Source organism: Cardiocondyla obscurior, linkage group LG27, assembly GCF_019399895.1.
Source record: "Cardiocondyla obscurior isolate alpha-2009 linkage group LG27, Cobs3.1, whole genome shotgun sequence".
Classification (NCBI taxonomy): Eukaryota; Metazoa; Arthropoda; class Insecta; order Hymenoptera; family Formicidae; genus Cardiocondyla; species Cardiocondyla obscurior.
In genome coordinates this window covers 1,727,052-1,736,585 of record NC_091890.1, presented here as the reverse complement: position 1 = coordinate 1,736,585, position 9,534 = coordinate 1,727,052, and the positions used below count along the sequence as shown (strand labels likewise).

The window sequence follows — 9,534 nt, the reverse complement described above, 5'->3', positions numbered from 1 at the left end:
CCGCCACAGAAATTCGCACGGGAAAACCGTTCGCGAGGATCCTCCGTTACCGCACGAGCATCGGCTAACGTTAGCTAACGTAAAATGGCGGCCGCTGTTGACGAGTTTTTCTACGCTTGTCAGAATATGCCCCCCGTCCGTCTTCAGACTCGGCGACAATGGTCGTGACTCTAGACCGCCACTTTCATTGGCCCCCATCGTTCACGTGACGCGGCCGGCCCCCTGCGATTGGAGGCGCCGTCAACGCCGTCGTCGACGCTCGCGTCCCCTGACGGCGTGTTTTCTTCCTTCTCTCGCGGAGATCGCTCGTTTCCTCCGGAGCGCCGCCGTCATGCGCAATCATGGCCGTTTACCGACCCGACGCGAGCGGCAGGATTGCCACTGAAATCGTCTCTCTTCTCTTCTGACGGGGACGGACGGCGGGCAGCCAGCGTGATTCCCGACGCACCGCGTCGTGCCCCAACTCTTTATGAGACAGCATCTCTCGCACGTTTCTGTGGACCATCGTGAGCCGTCGGCTGTCTCCCCGAACGAAATGAATCTCGTCAGAAAGGAGTGACGTTCTGCCAATCACAAAATCCATTTTTTATCTTTTCTTAAACGGCTCACGTCCATTTTCTACCGATGTAGATTAACATTGTAATCGCGGTTTAATTTACTTTCGGTCTCCTGCTTCCTAGAAACATACGATTGAAGAAACAGTAAGTTAAGTTCGAAATTATCAATTATTTTGGATTGATAAAAATAAATGTATTAATCTTGTTTTTTTTTTTTTAATAAGTCTACAAGTTATATTTGATATAATGGTGACTGATGCACGAGTTATATTACTGAATCATATTGCACACTTAAACTTGTATATGTATACTTTTATTTTTATTTGCTGTAGAAAGATGGTTTTATACCTTTATTTCCCTATTATTCTAAACAGATATCCTAACATGATAGAATAACACATACTTTCTATATTAATATCTTTCTTTCATTATTAATTCTTTATGTCAATTCTTCAAATTAAGTTGTAAAGAGAATTTTCAATCTTTTGCATCAACTACAATTATCATTTTTATCTTTATCATATTGCAGTTGCTTAAAATATAATAATTACAGTTACTTCCAGGAAGGAAAAATTTTGTTAATACAATTATACATATGTTACAAATGACAAAAGTAAACTGCATTATTTATTTGCTTTTTTAGGCATTTGCATGGTGATTCTGCATTCATCAATCAGTAATCTCTGATGTTTTAGTGTAATCTAATGGTACCATTTCAACTAAAAGTCTGGTAAATGACATTGTGAGGTAGGTAATACTCTTCTCTTGACAAATGTCATGTTTTTAATATAATATCTATATTTGGAGGTGTGCATAATTTTAGTTCAATATTAAATGTACTCAGTTTCCTTTTAGTTCTGTCATTTTCTGTTTATATTATTGAATAAATCGCCCTTAAAGTTCACAGTTAGCTGTTGTATAGATGCTTCAGTTGCCTTCCTTACAGATATGTATTGTTTATAACTAATAGATTGATGTACATTGCATGAACCTTAAATAAATGAGCACACCTGCAAATGCTGGGACACAAATTTTGAATGGGTACTTGAACTATTATGTATGATAAAATTGTGTCTACCAATTTCAGAATAAGATGATTCCTGATATCTAAAGCAGCTAATAGATGTTATAATTTTGTTACTTCCATCAACATTGTGATTTAAAGATTGAAAGTTAATTGCAAGCTACAGGTTTGTTTCTTTTTTCTTTTCTTTTCTCTTTTTACTCGTTATGTCAAATTTCCTCAAGTCTTTCGGTTTATAACTATATTGTTATATGTATATTGATTGTTAATGGAAGTTTAATCATTGGTAGATTTTATCCACGTGCACTCATACGTGCATTACATTGTGACACAGTTATTAGAATTTTACAAGAAAGTTATTATGCGATAAGGTGTGTACATGTGAACGAAAATCTGCATCCTGGGACACGTTTGTCGTGAATTATTGAGGTAAACCATATTATCTATTGACAATAAAGAGTTTTCGCATAAAACATTTTTGAGAATACTACTGCTTAAAAATTTATGAAATGGAAAAAAAGTAAAATGCACTCTAGTTTAAAATACATAAATTAATTAAAATAGATTGAATTAAAATATTAAACAATTAGCCTTAAATTACTACAATAATTTGTATTTAAAAATTGCTACAGACTAGACAAATTTCAAGTTCAGTTAAAAAAAAAAAAAAAGTGCATACTACTCATTTGTCTATCAATCGCACTGATTTATCAGCGTTTATCTTCGCAGAAATGCGGGTGTTTCCCTGCACAATCAGCGTCGCGAAAGTGAAGCGGCACGCGCGTCATGTCATTCTCTTCTTTTTTCTTTTATTAGTATTTTTTTATTTTTTTTTATTTTACAGATCACATTCATCATCATGATATCTCTTTCTTTTGCAGAACAGAACCGTCGAGATTTATTATTTTAAATTGGAGAAAAATTCAAGAAGGCATCGACAACAAGATGGCCAAAGGTGATCTAATTCTTCGTGTCTTCTCTCCCTCTTTCATTTGATCGAACCGAGAGGAATGGCCGGCCGTGCGCATCGCTTACAGAGGGAGAGGGCACGTTGCGCGGAACGCTCGTCCCGTTTCGTGGTGTCCGCGGCTCGCCGCGCGCGCGGGACGGAGGTGCGAACGGCACGCGACCCGACGCACGCATCGCGCGTGAACCTGTCGGCGTCTCCCTCTCGCGCCCAACGTTGCGGCGGCGTCGGCGGTGGCGATAGCGAAGCGGAGGTGGCAGCGGTCGCGACGAAGAGAGCGGAAAAGAAGCGGGTGAACGCTCCGACGGGCGCGCGGGGGAGATGGAAGGGCCTTTCGAAATGGGACGGGAATCGGATGACGGCGTGGCAGCAGCCGCCTAGCCGCTCGCCTCGATGACAGCGGCTCTTTGTATACCAATATTCTTGGTAAAAGATCGCGGCCATCGCTCGCGGTTCCCGAAACGACGAGCGCGGCCACCCTCTCGTACCCTCGCCCCTTCTCCCTTCCTCCCTTTCGCAGCTAGATGAATTGATGCTTGACAATTAACGCGAGGAGCGAAGTCCCGCGTGTACGTATATTATTCCGCGATTAAGGACGCGAAGGAGCTAGGGGACCGCGAGGTAATCACGCGAGGTATTATTCGGCGGCGCGGTTACGTAACTCGTCTTCGGTCGAAACACTTGGGGTGGAGGGTGGAGGGCGGAGGGTGGAGGTGGGCCGAAGCGTTCCTCGCGCGCTCGTCTCTTCACGCCGCGCGGAATTCCGGAAAAGCGTAATCGATCGTAGCCGCGCGAGCGCCGCGGCCTCACGATTTATGTCTGGTCTCTCGCGATGCACTCGACCGCGCGCCGTGCGGTGCATCGACCCATCTCTCGCTCCTACGCTTTGCGTCGCGATGTTACGCGCCTCGCGTTTCGCGCGTATCGTTTCTCGAGGTGCGGCGCAATTATTGTCCGCCTGGCTATCGTCCTTCTTCCTCCGAAGTGCCGACTAAAACTTAATTAGGGAAAAGACGAGGTATCTTGGCCAGGAAGTCCGTAGGTTGCTTAGAGCGAAAGAGTTGCAGCTGTATGAAATATTAAAAAAAAAAAAAAACTTAATTAATTTTAGAATAATGGAAGGATTAAATCGTGGCTTTACTTTTCGATCTGGAAAGATTTCAATTATACAGAAAATAAATATATCTAGTTATAAACTCGTCATGTGAAAAAGATAGCTTACCGGCTATTTTAAAGGCTTATCGCTCTCGTGCGATAAAGACCAAGTTTTTCTAATCTCGCCAACCGATGCGTTCCTTCTTGATTCGTCATCGAAGCGCGAGACGAGCGAGCTGAAATCTGGAATAAAGATATTTTTATTTTACAGGCATGAATCACCATTTTTTTCATCTAATTGACGAAACGCGCTGCGAATTTGGATACACGTTGATTTTATCAAGACACCCCTTTTCCTTTCGTTGACCAGAAACGAGGAATTTCGTTCTCCGAGAAGAATATTGGACGTGTTTTACGGCTGAAGAAATATCTTGTATTATTTATCGGTAAATTTTATAAAAATAAGTATACATTTAGCGTGTATATATATATACGAACGATTTTTCAATAATGTTATTAACTTTTTGCGGTTTTTCGTTTTAAAATGTTGGATATGTGAGTTCCTATTTGAATGATTCGTTCGTCATGTAACGTGTACGTGTAGTAATCGATAGTGAATTCATCTATAATCCTTAGATCTTATAAAGTTCACATTAGGAATAAACAAAAATGAAAGATTCTTTGCAAGTTATCCGTGTCAGCGTAAGATCTTTTGGTTTAAAGATTTATTTGTCATTACGTCGATAAATTAGCAAACGGGTATCGAGCAAACAAATAACGTTCAAGTGCTACCATCTATCAGTGTTATAGGAATAAAACATAAAACATAACTTATATTGGAATTTTCCTCATCAGTTATGCATTAATTTTCTTTTTTGTAATTATTATAAAATACATTATTAGATACTGAAAATATAATGCGGAAAAATTAAAGATTGATATTTTAAACTCGGTTACTTCGAATGTTTAATTAAACGCTACACGCGTTTGTGCAAGTTCTATTTTAATAACTTCCATTATATAATAACTTAATTAATTTCATTTATGGAACACTATTCTCGTATAGCATAGTCATGTGAAGAATGAAAAGGTATTACCTTAAGAATAAAGTAAAATAATTAGAGAATAAAAGTATCCATATATTATTCGTGTACATTACGACGATCAAACTGAACGTGCACTTTTGCCATTTGGATTAATATAAACAATATTAAAACTTTATTTGCCACAATCAAGTACTATCTAACCATGATAAGTTATATACACCTTTTCTTTTTCAAGTGGCTAACACGACGCGTGATATACAATAAATAATTTTTCTTGAATCTTTAAATGCCAACAGGACGCAAAATACAAGGTTGACTTACGCTGACAGAATTTTAAATTATGTGAGGAGTGCATGCAACATTTTATGGTGTATGCGTGTGTACGTGTGTACATACTGTATATATACATATACGTACACATATATACATGTATATACTCTAATATTAATCTTTATTCGTAAACTTATTCTCAGGTATAACTATTTACCAAAACCATATTTTATTGATGAATAAAGCCATTAAACAGCATTAATAAATCGATGCGTCGTAGCATCGAGACAATGCCACGGGGAAGTACGCGAACATCTGCGAATGTAATATCCTATTGTGCCCTTATAACGAAATTTCACATGCTAAAACGCGAAAAAAACTCGCAAAATTTATTACATGTGTATTATGCTTTTCATATAAAACCATTAGAGACGCATGCGTTACGTTTGGTTCCCAATACTGTTTTCAGCAATAAAAATTTTTCCACGAAAAATGTAATTTGCTCGATCAAACGATCTTTAAATTCTATCACGTTCACAATCATTCAATGTATATACCTGATACTAACTTTGCGTGTTAAAAGTGTAACAAATATAATTCTATGTTTAGCGTTTTATCGGATTAACTTAACGAGCAACTTGGATTATTCGTAAGCATATCATTTTCAAATAATGTATCTTTGATCTATTTTTTTCTGCAATTCAATGTCGCAAATTTCTAGTTGCGAAATTGCATGTATGAACGCGAGTAAACTTACAAATTCATAGGGTTGACTTAAAACTAAATTCCAAATGCATATCGGCTTTAGCGGCGTGCGTCGTACAGCGGAATACAAGTAATTCAACGAGAATATTTAATGGAATATGTACTTGTTACTTGCCACTGATTCGACTCCCGGTTTTTTTTTTCTGTAGAAAATCTTTTATACATATATAAAACATTAAAAGACACAAGTGCCCGCACGTTGATTAATGAACTGGACGCTCAAACGAAGTCTTTAAGTGTATAATCACCAGTTTTTTTTTTGCTTTTCTTTTTTTTGGAAATGGATTTTATGTACTTCCAATGCGCGCGCGTAATTAAAAGCCGGCATTTTGCCTCTTTATCCGATTATCGTTACGAAGTAATAAAATATTCGGCCGAACATCCACAAATACATTCATGAGCGATAATTTTAAGAATTTCTGTAACAACAGGGTGTGCGTAGTGGGCTTCTGACACAATTCCGCCTCCAATGTACGATCATGCGGTCAATCGCTCTTTGATTTCTCAGTGGTATCGCTATGATCCGTTTTCTTTTCTGCATCATTGCTCTCAGACTTTGTCTCAGTCTCTTGCTGGCTACCCTCATCTTCTTCGTCAGAGTAATTCGTCGGTGCTTCTCCAGGCTTTAACAGTTTCCCGACGTAATCGTATCTCTCTAGAATAAGAAAAAAAAATGTAGTATATTAATTTTGTTCTTTTTATTATTTTTTCAGGACAGTTTGACTATGCGTTTCAATTATTTCCAAAAATTTCCACAACGTTTGTAAGCTAAGGTGGTCGTCTACAATAAAAAAGAAGAAGCCTTGAACTGTGCACTTATGGATTATTCACGAGACTCGAAGCTTTTATGTCAACTTGAAGTAGGACTGACTATCTCACACAAGCAGAGTAATACGTCAGTAAGAATATTATGTCTGTACCTAAAAACTCACAAGTCTTATATATATATTTATGTATAATTATGTCTTTTTATCAGAATACATGAGTAATTTCTGAATGAACGTGATCCGCTAACATTAATGTCTCGATAAGATCAATTTTCAAAATGCACAATTTACTCACCTTTAAATTGTTCTTCCCACTCTTTAATGGAGTTCATTTCCGTGGTGTTCAAGTCACTCAAATCGTCGTATTTATCTGTCGCAGCGTCCACTGCGAACTTTGCGAGTGCTCTACTGGCATCCCGACCACCAAACGCTTCGTAAGGTCCACCTATGCAACAGGTATGTCAATTGCGAGACTTTCAAGAGATACTTAAACGTATCTTGTGTAACATTCCGTCCTTTTCTACTGATTAGCTTTTTTACCTTATCATTAAAAAGCAACATAGAGAAAAAAAAATGATAGGAATATTAATTTACATATGCCAAGTCCAAATCCAAGTCTTATCTCATGACTGCAAGCATTGTACATAACTTTTTTTTATCATTCCGCTCGACGTGGCTTATCGGTATTGAGAACAATTGCGGAATTCTCGAGATTTACCGATCGCACGTTCAGGCCGTTCTACACATTCAGATGCAAAACCTTTCGGCTCGTGCGTTATACGTTTAGTGGGCTCGATAAACCGCTATCGTCGGCCTAGTATCGCGGCGCAATTAAACAAGCACAATTGGTTGCGGCGACTTTTGTGATTTTATTTTTGCGCGCGCGGCGCATGATATCATCGCGGGCGCCGCTCCTTTAGGGGAGTTCGGGGCCGCAAGCTAATAAAAAGCAACTAATAAAGTGCGACTCGGCGTTAAAAGAGGAGCAGAATCTAACAAATGGTGGGAGGGACGAAGAGACGAGGAGCTAAGTCACGAGCTCAAAAGTCGCGGAGTCTGGGAAAAATATACATATATGTTCGATCGCGATAGAGATCGGCCGTGGAAGAAAAAATTCATCTCCAACGTTCAACGCGGGGGGGGGGAGACGGAGGGAGGGGTCCCCGGCGACTTACCGGGACCGTAGAACTTGGCGCCTCTGGTGACGTCATAGACGCTACCGTTGACGGCGACGAGGATCCGGCCGTCCGGGCCTTTGCCGTCGTACTTGGTCAAGTCCTCGATCGCGAAGTCCCGGCGTAGCTTCGGGAGCTTCTTTACTTCCTGCACGGGCTCCTCGGTCCGCGTGCGGCTCTTGACGATCTTGTAAACCAGGATGGCGATCACGCCCACGAGGGCGAGGTTCACGGGGCTTCTCACGATCTCGGCGATGAAGCTCGACAGGAACTGCGACTGCTGTTGCTGTTGCTCCTGGGCCGCGGCGGCCGGCGTGCCGCTCTTCTCAGCCATCTTTGATCAAAAATCAATCCACCGAGAAATATTCCGTCCACTCCGCGGGGTCGCGGAGCGTCACCGAAACGAAGGAGAGGTTACGAACGCACGTCGGGAGAACGGAACCGAAACGTGCGCGCTCTGAAATTCTTACTCGCGATGTGCGTGCGCGCGCGAGTGACGCGATGCGTGTGGCGCGTGCCTGCCGACGCGTACGACTCGGAACTGCGACGGAGAGAGCCCGTTGAGAGAGGCGGGGAACGGGATCGGCTCTCTGGATTAATGTCGCTGACTAGGCGCCGCTCGTCGATAGATGACGACAACGACGAGGTGACGGAGACTCGACTCGCGCGCGACAATAATCGCGCGCGACACGACACCAGCGATGCGTCCCGGTTCCGGTAGTGTCCGGTGCGCGTTACGTTACGTAGCCCTCCCCCAGTTACCTTTTCCCCTCCGCCGTTAGTCGCCGCTCCCCGCTTTTCCCTTTACCCGCGTGCACGCGCCGTAGAGAGAGAGAGAGAGAGAAACGAAGCCACGTTCTACGTGGCCGCACAGCGACGGAGCGTTGCGAGACTGTACACGTCGAAGAATCCCGATAGTCATTTTTCCTACGAAAAAGTACATCGAGCGGGGCAACCGTGCAAAATTTTGACTCTTAAAAATTAATAAATTCTCCTTAATTAAGTTTACAAATTAAGCCGATTAACTTTCCAAGCTGTTCGCCAATTAGCCGAGCTTATCAATTACGTATATATTTTATTACTTCATTAGTTTTGATTATTCCTTCTCTCTCTTTCTGTCGGTGTTTATCTTAAAGTTACGTAATTATCGGTATTAAAGCCTGAACTCTGAAATTGCGTTGCGTTAATAACACGCCTGTAAATGATAAAGATGTATCTAAATAAATAAGAAAACAAATCGACTTTTTGCATCACGGCATAAGTTGCGGCGTACAATTATTCAGCAGCAAGTTTTTTTTTTTCCGCTTCGTAATTTAACCTGTCGGTGCCGCGACGCATCTTTACGCGCCACTATATTTGTTCGTCTATTTTAACATCTCGCCGATCCAATCGTTTGCGCAAAGTGCACCTTTGTAATCGTAAACCCATTTGCTTTTCCGCGAACGACGTACCGTTTTTTGCTTCCTTTCTCCCTATCGAGCGGAAAACAGTTACGTCGTCAAAGGATAGGTTTACAAGTCCGGAAAAGATAATAGTTCCTTTCGTGAAACGCGTCCATGGAATCCCAATTGCATTTATATTAAATATTTTAAAATTATTCCTCGATATCGTGGAATCCCGGCCATTTGTCGCTTATCCTTGACAATCTACGAGAGAGAGAGAGAAGAAAAAAAAAAAAATGTATAATCATGCACGTCGATTCTCAAAGTCATGCTACGCAAAGTCACGTGTTCCAGATATACGAGCGCATCTATTGCATGCGTAACGAGCATTCCGCGATTACGTTGATCCTAACTTAATTATGACGGCCGAAGGGCCGAGTGTACGCTGTGACGATCGTGATAGAAGCCTTCTACCTTTTACCCTTT

The 9,534-nt window shown here is 41.2% G+C and overlaps 1 protein-coding gene and 1 long non-coding RNA gene across 3 annotated transcripts; one reads left to right on the top strand and one right to left on the bottom strand.

Moving 5' to 3' along the window:
* Positions 1-294: 294 nt before the first annotated feature.
* LOC139112219 (uncharacterized) lies at positions 295-6,712 on the top strand. 2 transcript variants are annotated; one of them, XR_011547347.1, is made up of 7 exons: positions 295-701; positions 1,201-1,304; positions 1,645-1,747; positions 1,872-2,010; positions 2,463-2,536; positions 3,915-4,089; positions 6,438-6,712. It is a non-coding gene; the product is annotated as an uncharacterized lncRNA (long non-coding RNA). The 2 variants fall into 2 exon arrangements; XR_011547346.1 differs by lacking the exon at positions 6,438-6,712 and having other exon boundaries at positions 298-701; positions 3,915-6,047.
* On the bottom strand, positions 4,762-8,401 carry Msbp (membrane steroid binding protein). Its single transcript, XM_070673091.1, has 3 exons — positions 7,667-8,401; positions 6,787-6,936; positions 4,762-6,379 (listed from the first exon to the last, which is right to left on the bottom strand). Exons 1-3 carry the CDS (start codon positions 7,998-8,000, stop codon positions 6,210-6,212), a joined length of 654 nt encoding a protein of 217 aa, XP_070529192.1. The 5' UTR covers positions 8,001-8,401; the 3' UTR covers positions 4,762-6,209.
* Positions 8,402-9,534: the final 1,133 nt, after the last annotated feature.

Coding starts and splice junctions, on each gene's coding strand:
- Msbp (XM_070673091.1), bottom strand. CDS start 8,000: ATGGCTGAGAAGAGCGGCACGCCGGCCGCCGCGGCCCAGGAGCAACAG. Junction 6,937..7,666: donor CGCCAAGTTCTACGGTCCCG/GTAAGTCGCCGG, acceptor CCTGTTGCATAG/GTGGACCTTACGAAGCGTTT. Junction 6,380..6,786: donor GTGGGAAGAACAATTTAAAG/GTGAGTAAATTG, acceptor TTCTTATTCTAG/AGAGATACGATTACGTCGGG.